At 39.9% G+C, this 24,715-nt stretch overlaps 1 protein-coding gene across 6 annotated transcripts in view; it reads left to right on the top strand.

Moving 5' to 3' along the window:
* gig (TSC complex subunit tuberin) overlaps positions 1-24,715 on the top strand; it is a 59,712-nt gene that overhangs the window by 3,941 nt on the left and 31,056 nt on the right. For all 6 annotated transcript variants that reach the window (XM_076184397.1, XM_076184399.1, XM_076184396.1 and 3 more), the window contains exons 4-19: positions 647-831; positions 3,679-3,876; positions 5,093-5,267; positions 8,374-8,565; positions 8,925-9,066; positions 9,179-9,330; positions 9,933-10,105; positions 10,366-10,534; positions 11,229-11,456; positions 11,876-12,103; positions 14,517-14,661; positions 15,031-15,149; positions 16,006-16,152; positions 16,586-16,769; positions 18,863-19,059; positions 19,188-19,256. In XM_076184397.1, coding sequence (XP_076040512.1) covers positions 647-831; positions 3,679-3,876; positions 5,093-5,267; positions 8,374-8,565; positions 8,925-9,066; positions 9,179-9,330; positions 9,933-10,105; positions 10,366-10,534; positions 11,229-11,456; positions 11,876-12,103; positions 14,517-14,661; positions 15,031-15,149; positions 16,006-16,152; positions 16,586-16,769; positions 18,863-19,059; positions 19,188-19,256 — 2,703 coding nt within the window. The remainder of the gene's footprint in view (positions 1-646; positions 832-3,678; positions 3,877-5,092; positions 5,268-8,373; positions 8,566-8,924; positions 9,067-9,178; positions 9,331-9,932; positions 10,106-10,365; positions 10,535-11,228; positions 11,457-11,875; positions 12,104-14,516; positions 14,662-15,030; positions 15,150-16,005; positions 16,153-16,585; positions 16,770-18,862; positions 19,060-19,187; positions 19,257-24,715) is intronic.

Raw genomic sequence — 24,715 nt, 5'->3', positions numbered from 1 at the left:
TGAAGCCATCAGCCCCAATATACCCAAAATTCTTCAATAAGAATAATAATGCCTCAAAAGAAATTCTTAAAAAAAAATTAGGGCACAAATAAAAAACATGAAAATCATTCCAAGTTAGAAAATGGTGTTGGGTGTTCTGTTATCTACAATGACTGAACGTGTGGGTAAATGATCCGATTCAGCTAGCATATTAACAACAGAATCTAGACTTTCAGTGAGCCATGGTAACAAATTCGTTATAGTGATTCAAAAGGTGCTATGGAATCTTTGAGATCATTTAATAATTTTCATACATTAATCCAAAAGGCTCAGGAGTGGTTTTTCCAGATCTCCTGTCAGCAAAAATCTGTTCATTTCTGTTGGGTCCCAGCTCATGTTGGTATCCAAGAAAACGAGAGCAAATAGGAAAACAAAAACTGCCACTCAGTCTACAGAAATTATAGTAAATAATGTTCCCCACTCAGACATGAAACACAATCGGACATCATATATTGAAGAAATGGTCATCTCTGCAACTGGGAAATAACAAAAAAATTAAAAGTGGATTGATTGATTGTATCTTTAAATGTGATGCTGTCTGTAATAACTAAAGAAATACAGGCCATTTTTGCATAATAGATTTGAAATAACATTGTTTATCTTTCAGAGTGTCATAGCACTGTGGAGTTGCGTGGAAGATTTGCTCGTGCTCAACGTTCGACCAGAATATCGACATACAACGTTGAATATGTTGACTACGCTTTGTCATTCGACCAGCCACCTTGCTGTGGCCAGACCTGTCTTCTTCCAGCACATAACTACCAATTATGAGCGTGAAGAAGTAGAACCCATGTAAGTAGTCTCATACATTCATATACCAAAGGCTTTTTCCCCCCTTACAAGGGAGGTAGCCAAAAAGCAAAGGCATAAAAACCATTCCCATCCATTCCATCCCTAATACACTCCACTCCCACTGCCCTGGGTCAGAAGCAGTGTCGCAAGACACAGCACATCCACAGCAAGGTAGCTTCATTAAATTGGCAACCCCCCCTCTCCATCCCCTCATGCAGAAAAGGAGATGGGGAGAAATCCCTTCGGGCTGCGTCAAATTTTTCTCACACAAACTACTTCACCGCCCATCCCCCCATTCTGCCTCATGCATCACAACTTCATCCATATACAACCATTCTCCATTCACCCCTGTCTTCTGTCCTCTCCTGTCCTTCCTCAACAGACATTCCCCTCTTCCCCAAAGCCCCTTTTACCCCATCCATCCATCTTATCCTAGGTTGCCCCATCATTTTCACTCTTTCCACATCTGCCTTCCATACCTCTTGTACTAGTCTTTCTTCATTCTTTCCATGTGTCCAAACCATCCCAATACTATTTCATCCACTCTATCTCCCAACTCCCTTACCACCCCCATTCTCCTCCTCACCTCCTCATTGCTCACTCTATCCAGCCTAGTAATCCCTGTCATACTTCTCGGACACCTCATCTCAAACATATTCAAACCCCTCCCCTCTTCCTCCCTTAATGTTCCATGTTTCTGCCCCATACAGTGCTGTCGGCACAATCACTCCTTCATATAATCTCCTCTTAGCATCCATTCCCAAATGTCTATTTCTCATTACACTTTTTAATTCACCAAGGCATTTACTCACTTCTCTCAATCTACATTCTACCTCCACCTCCACTCCAACCATTCCTGTCACATTCACACCCAAGTATCTAAAACTATCCAGTTCCTTCAGTCACTCTCCCTTAATGCTCACTTCCAGGCTGCTGCCACTTTCATCCCTTGTACATCTTATCACCTTAATTTTACCCACATTTATCTTCAACTTTTTTCTTTCACACACTCTCCCAAACACTGTCACTAACTTCCTCATTCCCTCGTCTGATCCTATTACAAGCGCAGTGTCGTCCGCAAACAACAGCTGGCTCACCTCCCAGTTTTCTCCATTTTCTTTAACCATCTATCCCTGACCCACCACCCTTGCATTTACCTCTCGCACCACCCCATCCATGTATAAGTTGAACAGCCAGGGCGACATACAAATACCAAGGGGTTTAACCCCCTTACAAGGGAGGTCACCAAAGTCAAAAGGCAGAAATCCACTCTCTCTCATTTCATCCCCACATACTCCACTCCCATTCACCACCCCTCCCTCCTGCTTTTCTTGGCTCCTCCTGGATGACGGGTCATCCCTGCATCTTGCCCATTGCCCAAGGTCAGAAGCAATGTAGCAAGATACAGCACATCCACAGCAACGTTGCTTCATTTAATCAGTGACCTCCCACTCCATCCCCTCATGAAGAAAAAGAGAAGACGGGAGAAACCCCTTCAGGCTTTGTCAAAATATTCACTCATATTTCCTAACCCCCATGTCCCCCACCCACTCCCTTCCATGCATCACAGCATCATCCATACACAACCATTCTCCATTGACCCCTATCTTTTGTCTTCTCCCTTCCTCCCTCAACAGACATTCCCCTCTTTCCCAATGCCCCATTCAGCCCATTCATCCATCATATCCTTGGTCGCCCCCACATGTTCATTCCATCCACCTCCCTCTGCTTTCCACACCTCTTTTACTAATCTTTCTTCACACATTGTTTTCATGTGTCCAAATCACCCCAACACACTTTCATCAACCCTATCTCCCACCTCCTTTTCCACCCCCACTCTCCTCCTCATCTTGTTTCTCACTCTATCCAGCCCACTAACCTTTACTATACTTCTTAGACATTTCATCTCAAACACATTTAAATTCTTTTTTCCTTATGTTCCATGTTTTGCCCCATACAGTGCTGTTGGCACAATCACCCCTTCAATCAATCTCCTCTTATCATCCATTCCCAAATGTCTATTTCTCGTTACACTTTTTAATCCCCCAATGCATTTACTTGCTTCTCTCATTCTACCTCCACCTCCACTCCTCCCTTTCCCACCACATTGCCCCCAATTATATAAAGCTATCCACTTCCTCCAGCCTCTCTCCCTTAATACTCACTTCCAACTTGCTTCCATTCTCCCCCCTTGTACATCTCATCACCCTACTTTTAACCACATTTATCTTCAAATTCCTTCTTTTGCACACCTTCCCAAACTCTGTCACTAACTTCCTTAATCCCAACTCTGATCCTGCTACAATTGCTGTGTTGTCAGCAAACAATTGGCATATCTCCCATTTTTCTCCATTTTCTTTAAACATCTCCAATCCCCTGCCCATTACTCTTGCATTTACCTCTCGCACCACCCCTTCAATATGTACATTGAACAGCTAAGGCAACATGACACATCCCTTGTGAAGTCCCATTTTTACCTCAAACCACTCACTCTCTCCATTTCTAATTCTAACACAGGCTGTACTACTCTTGTAGTAGTTTCTCCTTGGAATTTTTTTTAAGGAATTTATGTAGAATTTATTATAGTAATTTCACCTTGGAAAAATAATTCAAGGAGTTTATCCAGAATAGGTTTATATACAATTGGCCCTCCTTATTTGTAAGGCTTGTGGGTCAACCCCTTTGTTATTGGTAGATTATCACAAACTATTTTGGTGACATGTACTTTAGAATACAATATTCTGGGTCAGATCACAGAGGTGGCTGGCTTACAAAGCTCATTTGATTTTGCAGGATGGATTTTCTATTAATATAAAGTTTGGCCTTGATTCTGTGATTATGTTGCAGGTTTGAATTCTTCCGAGGTGTCACAGGGGAAGGCCGATACTTGGAGTATATTGAAGAGGATGTTGGACCTTTCTTATTGAAATGGCTACCTGCAATCCTTGCCACTCCCCAGTCCAAGAAGGCACTCAACCTTATCACCAACTTGATTAAGTTCAATGCAGCTTACATGGATGAACCAGTAGTGGTTGGATTTGTTAAGTAAGTTTTTGTAAGAAGGTCACTATATTTAGATAGCTTCATCCTTCTGTACATTATGATGTGATATGTTGTACTCTTAAGCTGGGAAGGACCAATGATGTGACATCATTACAAGATGTACCATTTTTGTTTTGCCAAATTATAGTTTTTCATTAGAGGATAAGTAGCCTGCATCTGATTCATGAGGGTCTATATGGGGCACCCTTATAGACCAGAACTACACAGAGGAAATATGTACTCAGAGAGAAATGATGCTACTTTATTGTACTGTGACTGCCCCTCCATTATGCTATCTCCCCTCCCCCCTTAGAAATGTCCTATAACACTTTTAATATATATTTCCATATTTGCCTCTGTCCCCTATGGTAGGGATGTAGATGGGACTGGGCAGGGACTTGCTGCAGAATCAAGTTGCTTGAAACTGCTGATCCTGAAGTCAGCACTCTGGGTCTGGGTCCCTCGTGACCTATTGGAGTTGCCTGGCTTTGTTCTAGAAGTAGTAAAAAATTTAAGTAATAATTCTTATGGAGTGGGCGTGCGATGCGTTTGGTGATGTTGCGTGCAGGACGGGCGAGGTCGGTTGTGGTACTGGAGTGGGTAGTTGCTGAGTTGACATGTGCTTGGACGGCTGCCTTTATTCCAGTCGGTAATTCTAGTTTTGACACTCTTCATATGACAGTTTTGATAGTGTTAGGGCCATCATCGTAGTTGCTTTCTGGATTCTCTCAATTTTCCTAATATTCTTTTTAGTAATAGGTGACCATAGTGTTGCTGTGTACCCTAATTTTGGCCTTATCAGTGTGACTAGTATTTTCTTTACCATTTCTTCATCCAATTAAGTAAAAGCCACTTTTATTGATCTTAGCAAATTATAGGTTTCACCGGCAATTTAGTTTAATCTGTGATGATTAGTCCCAGGTCTTTTTCAGATCACACTTTCTTGACTTTCTTTCCAGCAATTTTATATTGTCCTGACATTTTTTTTTTTTTTTTTTTTTCATTTCCCACTTCTGACTCCATTCCCAAACCCTATTTAGATCTCTCTGCAGTGAGTCACAGTCTGTTTCAGTGCTCACTTTCTTTAACAGTTTGTTGTGATATGGTAAGAATGATTGATTATAGTGTCTGATGGGAACAGAACAGACAAGATATTCATCTGCAACTGTAATCTGTATTGGTCCTACATAGATGTTCCAGAATTACACTTACATTGCAGGCAAGCAGTAATGCAACTGAACAGAGTGAATGGAGAGGTGGAGGCAATGCTTAGCCTGCAGGTTTTGGATGCTGTGCTGGCCTACAGTTACTTACCCTCAGCAGCTTTGCCCACATTCATCACAGCACTGACAAGGGCTGTTAATGCTCCTGCTCTCACAGCCATGTCCTGGAAGGTAAATTTTAGATAATGATTTATTTATTTTTTGTAACCTTTATAATAGAGCTACAGAAAATTAGAAAGGAAAAATTGCATCCCCTTCAGCTTGGGTGCATAGTATTTAGCTAATGTATTGGCACATAGTTTCTCACTGCATAAATTTTATGTAGTGAATGCATAGAGAATTAAAGCACAAGATAAAGGAAGCAAAGAGGAGAGCAGATATGAAATGGAGTAGGGTATGACATATCAGGATCAGAGGAGGGATTGAGGAAATTAGTGACAGAGTTTGGGAAGGTGTGCGAAAGAAGGAAGTTGAAGATAAATGTGGGTAAAAGTAAGGTGATGAGATGTACAAGGGTAGAAAGTGGCAGCAGACTGGAAGTGAGTATTAAGGGAGAGAGACTGGAGGAAGTGGATAGATTTCTCCCCGTCTTCTCCTTTTCTGGATGAGGGGACCTGGGGGGGGGGGGTTGCCAATTTAATGAAGCTACCTTGCTGCGCATATGCTGTGTCTTGCGACACTGCTTCTGACCCAGGGCAGTGGGCAAGATGCAGGGATGACCTGTCATCCAGGAGGTGCCAAGATAAGAGGGAGGGAAGAGGGTGGAGGGGAGTGGAGTATGTTAGGGATGGAATGGGTGGAAGTGGTTTTTATGCCTTTGTTTTTTGGCTACCTCCCTTATAAGGGGGAAAAAGCCTTTGGTATATGTATGTATATAATAAAAAGATATTTTGGAAAGAAATTTAAGAGAGGAAGAGGAGGTGAATCAAGTAGAGAAGAAAAGGTAAAAGGTGCAGATAGAGAGATAGTGGTCCGTGAATGGTTCTTTTTCCATCAAGGAAGTCCACTCCTTCTGAATCCCAGAACACTGTAGCCATTACTTTCTGAACTGACCTTTCAGATTTGAACTTTATTGGTCCAGATAATCCATGCAGAACTCATTGTTTGGGCTGCAGTTTACTTTCAGGGTCGTACTGTTAGATCAGATGAGAGGGAGGGTGGGAGGGGTGTGGAGTGTATTTAGGGATGAAATGGGTGGGAGTGTTTTTATGCCTTTCCCTTTTTGGCTACCTCCCTTGAAAGGGGGAAAAAGCCTTGGTATATGTATGTATGTATGTACTGTTAGATCTAGTTTTCTTACATAAACCAAAACCTCTTTTCCTCCTTACCAGGGAGGTAGCTAAAGTCAAAAGGTATAATTCCACTCCCACCTATTTCATCACCCATTCCACTCCCGTGCACCCCCTGTGATAGGGGAGAAAGAATACTGCCACCAAGTATTCCCACTTGGGACGTAAAAGATGAGTAAAAGGGCATCCTGTTCTATGTGTCCCTAAAGGCTCAATTCCTAAATGAAGTCAAGATCCAGGTTTCATAGCCTGTAATAATTTGACTCATAAACCTCTTCTTCAGCCTCAATTTTGCTCAGAATCGCCATTGAAAGATCAGTTTGAAGAATCAGGTGATTTGGGTGTAATACTTTTGGGACCCTTTGTTCAGAAAGCTTGCCGAGTCCTAGATCTCCATGCAAAATTTATTTTGCTGAGCCATATAATATTTCTGGAGCCAAAGCTATTTGGTTAACTGTTATTCTTCTATCTTCTTCAATAATATTTCTAACAGCATCGATCATCTCATCATTTCCCAATGGTCTTGGTCTCCCATCGGATCATCTTCCAGGTCTTCCCTGCCTTCCCAGAATCACTGAATCTGTGTGTAGATGGCTGTTTTCTTTGGATCATCATTACCATAATCTCTCCGCAAAACATCAATAATCTGGACCCCCTTCCATTCAAGTTTCATAAAGAATTTAATGTTCATTTTCATCATAAAATGGCTCATTTTCATGGTTCATGAAAGCAATTTTTTTTTAGGAGAATCCTCACTGTACCAATCAGTACATAACTACATACATATATACATATACCAAAGGCTTTTTCCCCCTTACAAGGGAGGTAGCCAAAAAACAAATACATAGAAACCACTCCCATCTATTTCATCCCCAACATCTCCGCTCCCCTCCACCCTCTTCCCTCCCTCTTATCTTGGCACCTCCTGGGTGACAGGTCATCCCTGCATTTTGTCCACTTCCCTGGGCCCCTCACCCCTCTCAATCCCTTCATGCAGAAAAGAGAAAACTGGGAGAAATCCCTTCAGGCTGCATCAATTTATTTCTCATACATACTCTCAGTACATAACTGATTGCAAGTAACTGACAATGAGCTAAAGTCTTGGTGGTGCATACTAACATGCTTTTTCTTGTCCTAGCCTGCTGCTCAAGTTTAGGCAATGACAGTATTTTACCAACTTTATGATCTCCTGTCATAGATACACTGCATATGTCTGCATCTTTATACTAAAGGTCTTTTCTCCCCTGTAAAGGGTGACTGAGTCAAAGAATGCACCCATCATATAGACAGAAATTCATTTAATGTTCTTCCCATCTTGGCACTTTACGGATGAAGGGTCATCCCTGTTGAGGGTGATGAAGTGAGACATTGTGTTTCCATAACGTGGCCCAAGAGCTAGAGCAACCTATTCAAACTCTCCTCTCCCTTTCAGTTTTGTTTCACTTGAACACAGCAAGTCTCTTCCCCTTTGCTCTCATTTGCACCAATTCTCTACTCATTCACTGACCCAGTTACTAGAGTTCTGGTAAAAGTCTTACTTGTAGATCCTCTTATTGATATCCCAAGGGTTTCTTCCCTGATACAAGTGAGGTAGCCAACCAAGGCATGCAGTCATCTTGCACTCGTCCATCATCTGTTTGTTTCTCTTTTATCTCTGCTTTTCATGGATGAAAGGTCATCCCTGTCTCACACCCATTGCCTGGGTCAGAAGTAATATAGCAAGATGCAGTAAAGCCACAGTAGGACTCCACTGCTTCACATGCTTGATGTAATCCTCTTGTACCTGAATTTTTCTAAGGAGAAAATACAGAATGGGAGATTTTCCTTGACCTCTCATTCCATCCCATTTAGTCACTTTCTGTGCCACATTTTTCTCGCCCATATCACAGCTGTATGACATGTAAGACCACTGCATATGATAACATATAAGTTTCAGTTTCTGTCTGCTACAGCAACTTGTCAATGAAATCTGTATATTCTTCCTGTAGATTTTACGGAATCTCCTCGGCACTCACCTTGGCAACAGTGGCGTGTATGTTCTGTGTCGCCTGATCCAGGAAGGCAGCGATCCTATAATGATAAGAGGAGCTGTGTACTTCTTGGCCTCTGCCCTTTGGGGTAACAATAAAGTATCAGGGATCAACTACAAGCCAGCATCAGTGTTGCCTACTCTCTTTGAGGTGAGTTTTTAACAGTGGATATATGTGTAAAGCTGTGTATTGACATTTAGAAAATAAAATAAAATCACTATATATCCACTTACTTCTAAAGGGTTTTAATTAGAGTTTCATTGGAATACTGGAACATTTCCTTGTATATTTTTAGTTTTCTTCACATAATACCCCCACCCATGTTGGCCTTTGGTTATGGATTATAGTTGGATGTTCGTGGAAATTATTGGGATTTCCGTAAGAATAGAAACATGTTTAATCATGAAAAGTAGTAGAATTCAAAATGCTATCTCCATAGGAAAGGGAATGTAATGAACATATGATTTTCATTGTTTATAAGAGCCTGTGACTCTGTGGTAATGTTTCAGGCTGCACAGCATAGCCACATTTTGGTGGTATATGAAGTTGCATTCAGCATCTACAAGTTAGTGTCCAAAGTGTCCTTAGAGCTGTATCTTCCTTCGTGGGATTTAGTGTTGGACATTTTGAGTGAACTCTTCCATCATTTATGTAAGATATCTAATGTGGAATGTTTGAAAAGCTTTTATGCTCTTATGTCTTTGTATTAAATTTTTATACAAACATGAATGACGTTTCTTATGAAGTGTGTTGTATTTGTCAGCATCTTATGGTGACAGCAGTGAAGGGCTAACAATCCAAGGAGTACTGAATGATATTCTGGATGTCATAGAGCAGCTGATTGATCTGCAACAGTTCGGAGGATCGGCAGAAAAATTCTTTAATCTTGTAGATTTATATTCATCTGTGCGACCAGTAAGTTATAATTTCTCATGTTTTGATTAATGTTTAATGGGAGACTATGGGCAACAGATTGAGTGATTGATTAAGTAGAACAAGTGAGTTTGAAGAGATTGAAAGCAAATGTTGTGCATAAAATGGGGATGCTGTGCATGATGAAAACAGGGGAGGATGACAGAAAGGCACCAGTGACAAATGCTTGTTCATGGTGGTCCTGCAAAGTGGACAGCCAAGCTGCCCATTTTCAAAACCTGTCACCCCCTCTTACTTATGTCAGGAGGTGCAGGTCTGAGGAGCTGACACTTTGTATATGGTCTGGTGGACCTATTTGTCAACTACAACTGTCTTGCACCTTTTCACACAAGAGCTGAGAGCTAGTGATAGGTCCCTTCCTCATACTACTAAAAGCCAGTGACATAAAGACAGCCCCTCACCAATACAATGCAGACATTAGTCCAAAATTTCTTCATAGAGAAATGTATGGGAGGGCCTAAGGACTGTTATTGGCTGTGGTGGGGAAGTGGGTTTCCAGTCATTGTAATTCAAGGCAACAGTTACAGTTATTATTATTGTTATTATCTTAGTCATACCGAATTAACAGTATTGTCGTATGGTAGGAGTCTTCAGTTCAACATATGTTGGATCACAATGCAAAGATCCTTGATCCACTGCGCCCTCATTGGCTTGCCAACCTTGCAACGCTTCTTCATCGCTATTACAAAAATGAGAGCAGGCCAAATATAAGAACCAAATCATTGGCAATTCTCTCAGATGTCTACAGAAACAACAGGTATTGTTAATTTTTTTTCTGAAGTTGATAAAATTTTATTTTAGTTATAGTAGTTTCTAATGGTGCAGCTTGTAAGATTGATGACATTTTTAAAATCAAACCTTGTATTTTTTGAGTATTGTTCACTTGGATGGTAGAAGGGTAATAGGAATTTTGAAATTCTGAGAGGGGAGTCATAGTTAGACAATATGTTATTTGCTAAAGTTGCAATTAATATGAACTCCTTATTTCAATATTAACATGTATTCTCATCTCCTTAGGCTGCTTTATGGTGAGGAGATTGTGGAAGTGATTCTTATACCATTAGAAGATTTGGAGAACGAGAAAGATGTTGGAGTGAGGACAGCAGCTGTGAACCTTCTCGTCCACATGGCAGCCACATTAAACTCTGAAACCACAGTTTTACTCATTCTTTCTACTTTAGAGAAGGTGATGTTGAATTCAGGATTATCAGAAATTCACTTAATCATAAGAGTGGTGTAATATCTTGGGCAGCTCATGAACCATGTGTAAATTACATTTGTTATCCCTCCCTCACATCTTGGCACCTCCTGGATGACGGGTCATCCCTGCATCTTGTCCACTGCTCTGGGTCAGAAGCAGTGTCATAGGACACAGCACATCCACAGCAAGGCTGCTTCATTAAATTGGTGACCCCCCCTCTCTGTCCCTTCATGCAGAAAAGGAGAAGACAGGGAGAAATCCCTTTGGGCTGTGTCAAATTTTTCTCACACATACTACCTCACCCCCCATCCCCCCACCCATTCCACCTCATGCATCACAACATCATCCATATACAACCATTCTCCATTCACCCCTGTCTTTTATCCTCTCCCATCCTTCCTCAACAGACTTTCCCCTCTTCCCCAAAGCCCCTTTCACCCCATCCACCCATCTTATCCTAGGTCGTCCCCTCATGTTCACTCCTTCCACATCTGCCTTCCATACCTCTTTTACTAGTCTTTCTTCACTCATTCTTTCCATGTGTCCAAACCATCCCAATACTCTTTCATCCACCCTATCTCCCAAATACATACATACAAATACACATACATACATATATATATATATACATACACATATACACACATGTGATATTTATAGTTTCTTTCCTTGCCAACAGGTTGTCGTTGCCCCATATAAATTTGGAAGCGAGACCCATGTTGTACGGCAGTCTGAAGCACTAGACATTATTGCAGCAGTTGCAGGTTTAATACGTATCTTTAAATTAAAACTGCATGTTCTCCCATCAACACAGGCCATTCAGGCATACAAGATTCTCCTAAGTTGTTTGGATCATCACTATGAAAATATTCCTGTCCTGGAGAAAGTTAACAGAATACGATATCAGGTGATTATTATGTTTTGCTGTGTGTATGTTTGTGTATATCTTATTGCCCCAAGGGTTTGTGTATGTTATGCTTTTCATTTATTTTTTTGTGTCTAAACATAGTAAGGTTACCATGCCATAATTGTATTTATCTGAATAGTACAGTAAAGGAATTATGTTCATAGGATCCCAACTTTTTTCCATTTGTCATACCTGGCTTTAAATTTGTTTATGGTTTCATCTTGGACTGTATTAACTTTATTAATGATGCTATGTCTTTGACATCCACTCCTCCATTTATTTCCACATGCAATCACCTAATGCTTGTCTCAAGAAATTTTATTGCTCTCAGATTGGTATGTGAACTTACTGTTATGGATCAAAAGGTGACCTTATGATGTACAACAGCTAGACTCAGACTCTCATTTTCTGTCTTGTAGATCTTTGAAATGATATTTGAAATGAGAGCCAATCATCGGTACCAGCTGGGATTTCCACAAGTATTGAGTGAGGAAGAGAAAAGTAATATAAAAAATAAGACCGTAGATGCTTTTGAGGCTCAGGCATCATCACACATCTCAAATTTCACTCCTTACCTTGTTGTGGACCACAAACATGGGCAGCAGTTGCACAAAGTGACAAAGGAAATCACTGAACAATTGACACAGGTTTGTTGTAAGCAGTTGACAAGGGATAAAGCATTATTGTGTCTATTTTTTCATGTTATCTGGTGAGGGAGAAGACATACATTTTTCTTAGTGTTTTGCTGGAGTGATAAAAATGCCATCATCATGTTCCCGTACATGTCATTAAATGTGATTAAACATAATGGACTGAGAGGATTAGGAATCATCCTCTCTCTTAAGTTTCTCATGAAGAACCAAGGCAAAAGACAGTCTGGGGGAGAAGATTTCAATTAGAACACAAGTAATTGGGTCTTTGAAAGTGCATGGATGTGGAACAAATGAGGAAAAAATAAGAGATTAGTTGTATGCTTGTAAGAAAGATGGATATAATAGTACTGAAACTAAACTGAAAGGGAAAGGTGAGTTATGTTCATAAGTGATGAGATCTGTATGATAATGCGAGTAAAATTGAAAATTCGATGTTCCAAGGGCTTCTTTCCCTTAACCCCTTCAATACTGGCCACATTGCATGTCTGGCAGCATTAGCTGCCAGATGTGCGATGTTGCGTCATAATACTCGCATTATAAAAAATAAAGTCACTGCTCTATCGCTCGTTCTCTTTCACCCGTGAATTTTGATAACCATAGAAAATATGATGAAGCCAGTTTAGAGAGAATGAGGGTCACGCAGGTACGACTACAATAAATATAATCAAGACGCCAATGTCGGCATCCTCGCGTACCCACTTGCTCCTCATGATGCCTACGTAGGCGTCACTGTATGGAAGGGGTTAATGGGACATAGCCAAGTGAAAAGCATGCAATTGAAAATAAGTTGAGAATTATGGGTGTTGGCAAGTACATATGGCTCTGGTGGTGAGAAAAGTGAGGAGGGAGATGAGATTAGGAGCAAGTTAAATGATTGGAGGGTTTTGGAAGAAGTGTTAATGTAGTGATCTAAAGGACGTGAGCCAGTGGATGAAAGTGAAGTATAGTATGTCAGGAGCAAAATTGGAAGGAAAATGTTGGAGGAGAGTATTGAAAAACCTGATGGCACCAAATGCTGAAAAGTTAATGGAATTATATTTGGGTCAAATTTCTTTTTGAAAACTGACCCATGACCACATAAACTTTTCAGTATTTGGTATCATCAGTTTTTTCAGTATTCACCTCCATCATTTTCTTTACACTTTCGACCCAGGTAGGGGACAGTGGTCAAGGATGACACCCTTCATCCCCAAGGAGCTAGGATATATAGGAAATGGGTGATGGATGGAAGCGTAGGATGGGTAGGGGTTTGTAGATGCCTTGGCTGGCGACCTTCCTCATGAGGGAGAAGAAGCCCCATACAGTGCTGTTAGCACAATCACCCCTTCATACAATCTCCTCTTAGCATCCATTCCCAATGTATTTTTAATTTTTTAATCCCCCAAGGCATTAACGTGCTTCTCTCAGTCTACCTTCTACCTCCACCTCCACTCCCTTTCCTGCCACATCCATCTATCCTCCAGTCTCAACTTACCTTCCACCAAAGAATGATCTGATATTCCCCCACTCTCTTCCCTAAGAACATTTACATCCTACTTTTCTCCTGGGTACTACTGTATAGTCCATTAAAGCCCTTTCTACCACCCTTCCCTCCACCACCCTCTCTCATGTATACTTTTGCATAATTTTCTTCCTAAACAATGTATTAGCTATCATCAGCTCTAACACATCATCAACTCTCCACTATGATTTTTTCCTGGCACTCCACACTTCCCAACCACTCCATCTATTGGTTCATCTCCTACTCTAGTATTAAGATCTCCTAATACTACTACATTGACATTTCCCCCTAAAACCTCAAAGCACTTGTTTATATCTATCCAAAAAGCCTCCCTTTCCAACACACTCTTCTCCATATGCACTCACAAAGAACCGTATCTCCCTTCTCAGTTTCACCTTGATTCACATTAACTTTGAAGAAACCTTTCACTCCACCACATTCTTACCCATGTCTTCACTTATATAGCCACACCTTCTCTCCCTCATCCTATCTTCATTCCCAACACCCACCCCACTACACTCCCAAACTCATACTTGCCCCTCCCTTTCAACTTAGTTTCACTCAGTGCCAACACATCCATCTTTCTTCTCATAAACATACTGCTTACCTCCTCCCTTTTACTCTCATTGGTACCACACCCATGCACATTAAAAGACCCAAATCTTAAGGTTCTGGTTGGAAAACTCCTCCCAGACCCTCTTATGCCTTGACTTTTTTTAGGAGTGCCCCCTTTGGGGCTACAGAGAGCAGGCTGCCTAGTCCTCTCCTCTGTCCTGTTTTAGTCGCCTTCTACAACTCAAGTGGGAACACTTGGTGAAAGTAGTGTTTCTCCCTTACCACAGTAAATGAAATAAGTAATATAAGAATAAGGAAGTAAGTAATTTAGATTATTGTTTTTTATTCTAGTCACCACCTAGTACAAATGAAGGAGGAAATACAGAAGAACCAGTCAAGAATGAAAAAGATAATTCAGCTGTCAAAGTTGAAGTAACACATATTTCACTGACAAAGGCAGCTATGGTGGTTATAATAGCTCTTCGAAAGGAAAAAGGTAAATTTATATTTTGTTACGTAGCTGTAGAATGGCTCTGAAATGTAGAGGACTTTCTGTTGTACAGTGGCCAGAAAAGTTAGAAACATTGTGTTGTTTGGAAAGAGCAAGCATAAGATATTGTAAGAGTGTTCTGTGGTCTATGTTATTGACAATTACATGGTTGTCTGGGGTGAGAATATCACAGATGACTTCTAAGGGAAAGCTGATGTTATGTTTTGTCTCGGTGAAAGCTCTAAGACTCATAGTTCAATATTTTAATTTCATAGTGTTGGAAGAGCTGAAAATATTATAACATATTAATTGGCCATTATAACATATGTATGGTGTACTCATAACTGACTTCATGTGTGTTCTTTCTACTTGCAGACTGGGAAGTACTTAAGCTTATACTTGAGCAAGTGCCACAGGTCCTTTGGAACAAAGCTCTCATACTTTCACAGAATGGGAATGATGTTGATTACTTTGCTGCTGCATTATGTGATCTGGTAGGTTTATGTATTTTTAGTTTCATATAATGTGATATGTCTGCCAAAGATTGAATGATTGATTTTGTGGCAAAGAGAAAGTTTTATGTAGAAGTGATTGTGTCCATGATACTATGTAGAGTGGAGACTTGGAATGAAAGAGACCCCAAAATGAACAGACTGGATGTGGTATTGGTTGTTTCAAGAGCAGAGAGTGATATTAAAGCAAAGGTGAGGTAGAGAGTGAGTGGTGGAAGAAAGCTGTGATATGTTAGAGCAGCGAGTGCTGAGGTAGTTTGATTATGTGGAAAGAGCTTTGGATGCATGTGGAATGTCAGTAGAGCAGGAAGGAGAGTGTACAAGAGATGCAAAATATGGTGAAGGATTGTAAGAGGATGATATGTCCTAAAAGTGTAATTTCCATAATTACTCCTTGTTGTTGTGAGAGTGGGTGCAACAACAGGAGCCTGTATTGTGAAGCCTTGGAGGTAAACAAGTTACACAGCTGTCAGGCCCTGAAAGAGATGCATTGGACCTTGACCCACAGTGTGGCAAGGGGCAGGTTGATCCATCATCCATGAGGTGCTAAGATGGGTGGATAACAAATAGGTATTGGATGGATGTAGGGCAGGTGTATGTTTTGGCTTGGCCACCCCTGTTATTAGGGGAAGAGGCCTTTTGATATATATATTGCATGTGTGGCATTTAAATTGAAATACCATATTTTCAAGATTATTTATCTATTTATTATTATTATTATTTTTTTTTATGGCTAGATTAATCTGTCAATCCATTGCCCTTGATTACTTTTAGCCCCTGGCCTTCAGGTAGCCAGCATGACAAGAGATGTAAAATAATCATTTATTATTCTTCTCAGGTTAGTGACAAGAGCTTGGACTTACCAGAATCATTGCACAACACTCCTACAAAGTTAACAAAAACAGAATTCCAAAGTTTTGTGTTTCCAGTTCTTGCTGCCTTGGCTTCCTACCACATGCATTTAGAACCCCGAATTCAACAGAAGGTGTGTATGCAATAGTTTAGATGAAATTTCAATTACATTATTATCTGCAAACTTAGGAAAAGTTGGTCAATGTAGGGATGAAATATTCAGCTGTGTCATTAGTAAGTCACCAATATATTGTTAGTATGTTTCATCCTAGTCCTAAGAGGGAATTTGTGACATTAAACTGAAGTGGCCTTGCTATGGATGTGCTGTGTCTTGTGACACTGCTTCTGACCCAGAGCAGTGGACAAGATGCAGGGATGACCCATCATCCAGGAGATGCCAAGATGTGAGGGAGGGTGGAGGGGAGTGGAGTATGTAGGGGATGGAATGGGTGGGAGTGGTTTCTATGCCTTTTTCTTTTTGGCTACCTCTCATATAAGGGGGAATAAAGCCTTTGGTATATGTATGTATGTATGTAAACTGAATCATCTTATTTTTTGTCTTTCAGTTGATCAAATGTTTACAAATGGGCATAATGGGTCGAACTAGCTCAATGTGTGTCAGTGCCCTCACTCTGTGTGTACTGGAGATGCGAGATACAATGGTGAAGCTTCTGAGGGGAGTTATGCTCAACTTGTCTAAAATATCTGCCACTGTCCAAAATGCACAGCCTATACTAGAATTTTTGTCAAGTAAGATATTTTATGTATTTACCTATTGAGCAGGGACAGGATAAGGTGAGTGGAGTATGGGTGGGATGAAATATAAATTGATGCAGGCTGAAGGGATTTCTCCTTGTCTTCTCCAATTACACATTAGAGGACAAGAAGGGAGAATTGCTATGTAAATGAAAGTTGCTGTCCCTGCTGTGGATGTGCAGTCTTGTTGCATTGGTTCTGAACCAGGCAGTGTACAGGGGTGACCCTTTAACCACATGAACATAAGAATGAAGGAGACTGCAAGAGACCATAAGGTCTATACTAGGCAGTTCCATGCCCATTATCACCTGTTATCCCTATCCGTAAAATTGTCTAACCTTTTCTTAAAACTACCAACAGTTTCAGTGCTCACTACATGGTTACTAAGTCTATTCCATATGTTGGTAAACCAGTTCTTGCCCGTTTCCTTCTTAAATCTAAATTTTGTAAGTGCATATGGGCCTGGTAGTGAGAAGAGTGTAGAGGAAAAGGAGGCTTTTTGGATAGGTTTAATTGAGTGCATAGAGGGTTTATGGAGAAATGTCAGTGTAGTGGTATTGGGAGATCTCAATGATAGGGTAAGGGACAAACCAGCAGATGAAGTGGTTAGGAAGTATGGAATGCCAGGAAAAAAATTGTAGTGGAGAGTTGGTGGTGGAGATGTGTCTAGAGAGCTGATGGTAGCAGACACTGTTTAGGAAGAAAGTCAAACATAAATACACATGGGAGAGGGTGGTGGACAGAAGGGTGGTAGATAGGGCTTTAATGGACTATATAGTGGTAACTAGGAGAAGAATAGGAAGAGTCGTGGATGTATATGTTCTTAGGGGAGAGAGTGGGGGAATATCAGATAAATTTGTGGTGAAAGGTAAGTTAAGAGTGGAGGAGAGATGGAGAAAGAGGGAAAGGACAGAAGGTAGGGAGGTGCTTAAATTAAACTGCTTAGATGAAAAAGAAAAGGAGAAGTATAAGAAGCCGAGAAAAGAGTGGGAGTGAGTGAAGGATAGAATAGAACTAGGAGTGGAGGAGGAATGGGGATGTTTCAAGGAGGGAGTCACAAGGTGTGCAAAGATGGTGTGTGGAGGACAGGAGGAAATAGAAGGAAGGGTAGTGAGTGGTGGGATGAGGAAGCAAAAAAGGTTGTAGAAGAGAAGAAAGGAGCATTCACAGATTGGTTGCAAAATAGGACGATAGTCATATGAGAGGTACAAAGAAAAGAGGAAAGAAGTAAAGCATAAGATAAAACAGGCCAAGAGGAGAGCAGATGTGAAAAGGGGTAAGAATATGACTGAAAATTTTGAAAGTAATAAAAAGATGTTTTGGAAAGAAATCAAGAGAGGAAAAGGAAGTAAACCAGGTAGAGAAGGAAAGGTAAAAGGTGCTGATGGAGAGATGATAATGGAAGAGATGGTAGCAAGAAGAAGATGGGCAGAGTATTTAAGGGAGTTGCTAAATGTGAAGGAGGATAGGGAGGGAAAGGTAGTTTCAGTAGGAAGTGCTAAGAAAGTGACAGTGATGAGTGAGGAAAATGGAGGAGAAATAAGGAAAGATGAGGTGAAAGCAGTTATTAAAATGAGGAGATCGTTTAAGGCACCTGGGTTGGATGGGAAAGGGACAAGTGTTAGTGTAGTAGTTTCAGAGGGATCAGTTTGTTGAGTGTATTGGGGGAAGGGTTATAGGAGGGTTTTGATTGAGAGGATTAGGAGAGGAACAGAGGGAATAATTAGTGAGGCACAGTGTGGGTAGAGGACAGAGAAATTTACAAGGGAGGAAAAAGATATCCCATTTCAGTAGAATCTGTAAAAGGTGATCATAGCACATAGCAAAGATCACAGTGAAGTAACATATAACAAGTAACATAACCTGCATTTCATTACACTCCAGGTAAAACTAATTGTCATTTATTAGAATCCACTCAGGTTATTGATTTAGTGAAAGTATTATAATTTTCTATGTAAATGAGTAATTTTGTCAATCAAGGTTGCCTCAAATGGCAAGAGATAGATTTTGCATTGTTTGTGGTACTGGTAATGAATGATGTTTAGGAAGATTAATCTTACTGAATTTGATTTTCATTTTCTTTGCAGCCTTGATCCACCTTCCCAAGCTGTATGCCAATTTTGTGTCTGACCAGTATATGTCTATCTTTGCCATTGCCATACCTTATACCAACCCATTCAAGTTCAATCATTACATAGTGTCTCTGGCATACCATGTGATTGCTATGTGGTTCCTCAAGTGCCGACTTCCCTTAAGGAAACTCTTTGTGCCATTCATATCTAAGGTAAGGAAAAAAATTGGAACAAAACCGTGCATAATAAGTAAAATAAAGGAAGGAGAGAACAGTTCATAGTATATGAAATACCATGGTTATTTACACTTAAATGTATGGCTTCTTGATTTGCTCCACAGAATTTGAATATAATATTGACAAATGAAGAAGCTGCTTTCCGCAAACGAAGTTCTAGTGTCAATGAGCAGGTAAGGCAGTCTTGCTTTTTTCAGTAATAACATTAAGGTCCTGCTAGCAGTAGGGGTAGAGGATGAATGCTTAATGTTATTTTCCCCACATGCCAGAATTGTAGGTTTGTGAAAGGGCCACAAATTTTTGTACAGTAGTAGCATGCCATTTATTTCTCTTGTTTTGTAGTATTTTACTTGTATTTTTTTCTTACATCAGATTTGTGTATATATATATATATATATATATATATATATATATATATATATATATCAATTCATTGATTTATTGTAAGCACAAATGTAAATGACATTTTTCCTTTAAGGGAAAGTACTTAAGTACTTCTTTCATTTAGGAAGAAAAAACTTGTAGAGCATGACTGACCAAACATCATTGGATCAAAAGCAGAATTAAGATTTTTATGTATACCCCAGTTTGGTATTGCTTTATAATGTCACATGTTTGCTCTTAATTTTGTATCACAGAATCATCAAGTTGAGGGACTGATGATGATTATCTGGAAGTGGTGGAGAGAATCGTTATCCTGATGACTGTCCTCAAAACTTGTCAACATGCTCACCTTCATCAGGAAGATCTGACATTGTTTCCAAACTGGAAACACACACACACACACACACACACACATGCACACATGACCATAAAGGAGGCAAATGAACAAATGAAGGCAATGACTGGGAAAATTGGAGGAAGTATAGGCAAGGAAAAGTGACAACAACTCAGAAAGGAATGGAAAAAGATCATGAAAAGGATGAAGTATCTTGTAAGGAAATTGTTTAGCAACAAATGCAGGAGAGTAGTAAGGAAACAATCATTCAGGTAATCAAGGAAAAGGAAAATTTGGTGAGGGATACAGTAGACAAAAAGAAGTGTATAGTAGTATATGGTCTAAAAGAAAAAAAAAGACATTAGGTTTGTGAGAGACAAAGAAGAGAAAGAAGTAGCAAGAGATGTTTTGAGAGTAGTACAAGATGAAGAGCAAGAATTAGAAAAGGAAATGGAGGAAGTGCATAGAATGGGAAAATATGTAGAAGGAAATTGACCCCTAATGGTCAAACTAAGGTCACAAAGGGCAGTGGAAGAGATACTAGCAAGAATAGGAAAGTTAGTTAATACTGAGCACTATAAAGATGTATGGATAAAAAGGGATATGAACCTTGAGGAAAGAGAAAGAAGGCATTAAGAAGCAAAGCAAAAAAGAAAAAATGAGAAGAGAATACAGACTGAGAAAAAGAAGTTCTTTTGGAGAATGTTAGACATGAGACTGGAAAATGGTATGTTTAAGAAAGGGAAATGAAAGGAACAAAGAATGAAATAGAGAGTGTAGATAATTAAAAGTGGTTTATACTGATATAAATGGATTAATTTCAGGATTAAATGAGCTTAATGATTATTTGTCAGAAGCAAAACCAGACATAATGGCAATTGTAGAGACAAAATTAAGGGGCCCACTATCACCTAACAGCATTGGAAATGGATTATATAATCACTGGCTTAGAAATAGAGAGGAAAAATAGGATGGAGGAGTCATGGTCTTGGCTTAGAAAAATTTAAATGTGACAAAGGTTACAAATGGAGGGCAGTGTAGAAATGATCATCATGATAAGTGTTGAAGATAATGACAAGAAAGAGAGTGTAGTGATTTATGTGCCCTCAAAAATGGGTTTTTGGAGAGATTACTCTAAAATGTCAGAAGATAGAAGGATTTCATTAAATAGGGTGCTGAAAGATGGAGGAAGCGGGGTACTTATGGGATATTTTAACTGCAAAGAAATCTGTTGGGAGGAAATGACAGTGAAAGGTGGAGAGGAATTATGGGGAAATGTATTACTTGACATGGCTATGGAATATACAATGACATAGTGGGTAAAGAAAAATGCCAAATATAGAAATAATGAAAAACTGTTGAGACTAGATTTATTCTTTACATCAGAACCTGAAATTGTTGATAAAATTAAATACAAAACACCAATTGGGAAGAGTGGCCACATAGTACTTGAGTTAGAACTAAAGGAGGAAATATATATGGAGAGAAATGAGAAATACAGAAAAGAGAGACTGGTGTATAGTAAAACAGACTTTGTAAAACTTAAGAAATTTTTTCAAGAAGCAAGTTGGAAAAAATTCTACAATGATCTCTGCAAGCAGAAGAAAAATGGAAAATTCTGATGGAAATCGATAATGAAGGGTTGGATAAATACGTATCAAGACAAAAACAGGGAAAGTTGTATATTGTACTGGTTTAACAGGTGCAGTGAGGCAAAAAAAAAAAAAAAGAAAAGAGAAAAAAGAAAGCATGGAAAAGATGGGAAAAAAGAGAAAAATCCTAGAAAGCGGCATATATCAATGAAAAGAATATGTAGAAATATACAGGAAAGGAGAAAGAAATTATGAAAAAGATGTAACAGAAAAATGTAAGGATCAACCAAAACTATTCTATGGCAAATTGAAAAACAATTAAGATAGAAACTACACCAAGGGAACGTGGAATACACAGAAGATATAGAAATGGCTGAGGTAATGAGTAAACATTTTAAGTTGGTTTTCACAAGAGAAAATGTATGGCACTGGGATGAAGAGCAAGAAGTGAGACCCCCTCTTATGGGGGAAATAATAGCAACATGAGTAGAAATAATGGACCAAATAACAAAACTTGATGTCAGGAAATCACACCGCCCAGATGGAATTGCAAATTGGATATTAGAGTGTAAAGAAGAATTGGTAGGCAAATTACACTGGAAAAAGGCCAACATTGTTCCAATACATAAAGGAGGAAACAAGGAAGACCCAACAAATCACAGACTGGTTTTCCTTACAAGTGCTATAGGCAAAATTTGTGAAAGTTATCAAAAGTAGATGAACAAAACATGTGGGAGAGAACAACGTACTAAACCCGAGAAAGTTTGGATTCAGACAGGGAAGATTATGTGCCACAAATCTAATCGGTTTTTACTCAATACAGGAAAGGGAAGGATGGGCTGATTGTGTTTTCCTAGACCTACAAAAAGTTTTTGATAAAATGCCACATAGAAAACTAAGAAAACTGAAAACCATAGGAGGGGTACGAGGTAAATTACTGGAATGGATGGAGGATTTCTTGCATGGAACAAAATTTATAGTAGTGCCCAGAGATGAGGGTTCTACTACAATTAGGTAAATACAGTTAGGTAAACACACACACTCTCTCTATCTCTCTTTCTCTCTCTGTATCACTCTTTGTATGTCAGCAACTGATCACTTCCTCTGACTATTAAGCTAGTGATCAAAACAAATCACATCAATACAGCACAGACAACAGCCCAACATACAAAAAATTTTCCCCAGAGGGAGGGCTCAGGATCCATTGCCAACCAGTATGGGGATGTCTCCAGTTAATGAAACCTGGGGTAATGAAGATGAAAGGTCATCCTTGCCCCCAATCACACTGCTTGGGTCAAAGTTAATGCAGCAAGGCACAGCTCTTCCATAGCAAGGCATAACCGCCAGAGTTGGGTTTACCTCTATTGCACCATCATATAGTAGCTTCCCTTATCATCCACTCTAATGAATAATGAAAGAATTAAACATCAATTTGGGCCATACCCTCTTCACAATCTCCTTTTTTTTTTTCTTTTCTTTTTTCTTTTTTTCCTTTTTCTTTTTTGTAATTATTCAGTCAATCCATCGCCCCAAGTCTCTCTTGCAGGAGACCTACAACTCCCAGTTGACTAGCAGTAGACATGGGTTTGGTACAAAGTCACTGAAGGAAAATATATTGTGTTGTTTTCTGGGTAGGGTAAGAGTGGCACAGTTACGATGAGGTGTTCTGTGTCATTTGTGTATTGATTGCATCCAGAGCACTTTGAGTCTGTGGTACTGTTTCAGTGCTGGATGATGGCATGAACAATTATGCCAATGTGTATCTTGTTTGTTGTGAGAGAGATTTCTCATTCAAGCAGATGTTTTGTAATTTGGTGGAATATAGAGCTTGGGGGTCAGTCTTAGAGTGCTTGTTTTGTGATCCTACTTTGTAAGTATTCTTCTTCATCCTTTTTTGTGTGCCTGTGTGTTTGTGTGATGCCAGCATGGTTATTCATTATGTATATGTATGTGATGATGAATGCAAGAGTGCTGGACAGAGATTTGGAGTTGGTGGGTGAGAATGAAAAAACATGAGGTAAACTGGAGGTTATTTGTTGATGAGTTTATGCTTGTGGATTCTGAGGAGAGACAAAAGCAACTGATGACAGTTTGGAATGGTATATGGGAGAAAAATTATGAGTGAACATGAACAAAAGTAAAGTGATGAGTTGTACAAGGAATGACGATGGTGGTGAGTTGAATGTGAGTTTGAAGAGTGTATGGTTTGAGGGTGTGGAGAATTTTAAGTACCTTGGGGGTCACATGTGATGATGAATGGAGGAATGGATATGGAGGTGGATTGCAGAATCCTACATCCACTCCTTCCAGGCAGTGACACACATTTTTTCACCAAGTGTCATTTAGCAAGGGTGGTGGGTCAGGGATTGGAGATGGTTAAAGAAAATGGAGAAAAGTGGGAGGTGAGCCAGCTGTTGTTTGCGGATGACACTGCGCTTGTGGCAGGATCGGAGGAGGGATTGAAGAAGTTGGTGACAGAGTTTGGGAGAGTGTGTGAAAGAAGAAAGCTGAAGATAAATGTGGGTAAAAGTAAGGTGATGAGAGGTACAAGGGGTGAAAGTGGCAGCAGACTGGAAGTGAGCATTAAGGGAGAGCGACTGGAGGAAGTGGATAGTTTTAGATACATGGGTGCAAATGGGGCAGGAAAAGGGGGAGTGGAGGTGGAGGTAGAATGTAGATTGAGAGAAGCGAGTAAATGCCTTGGTGGATTAAAAAGTGTAATGAGGAATAGACATTTGGGAATGGATGCTAAGAGGAGACTGTATGAAGGAGCAATTGTGCCAATAGCACTGTACGGGGCAGAAACATGGAATCTAAGAGAGGAAGAGAAAAGGAGTTTGAATGTGTTTGCAATGAGGTGTCTGAGAAGTATGATAGGGGTTACTAGGCTAGATATTGTGAGAAATGATGAGGTGGGGGTTGCCGATTTAATGAAGCGGCCTTGCTGTGGATGTGCCGTGCCTTGCGGCACTGCCTCTGACCCAGGGCAGTGGACAGGGTGCAGGGATGACCTGTCATCCAGGAGGTGTTAAGATGGGAGGGAGGGTGGAGGGGAGTGGAGTGTATTTAGGGATGGAATGGGTGGGAATGATTTTATGCCTTTTTCTTTTTGGCTACCTCCCTTGTAAGGGGGAAAAAGCCTTGGTATATGTATGTATGTATGTATGTATGTCATTTAGCCTAAACTATTAACTGTCAATTTCCTTGGCATTCTGGGTAAATACAGGGAAGCAGGTGATTGACTGGAAAAGAAAATGATTGAAATTAGTTGACATTGTTAAAGTCACATACATACATATATATATACCAAGGCTTTTTCCCC

The sequence above is a fragment of the Oratosquilla oratoria genome, chromosome 4, assembly GCF_046742065.1.
Source record: "Oratosquilla oratoria isolate Oo_2021 chromosome 4, ASM4674206v1, whole genome shotgun sequence".
Classification (NCBI taxonomy): Eukaryota; Metazoa; Arthropoda; class Malacostraca; order Stomatopoda; family Squillidae; genus Oratosquilla; species Oratosquilla oratoria.
Note: the sequence above shows the minus strand (reverse complement) of the source record. Positions and strands in the feature narration are given on the sequence as shown.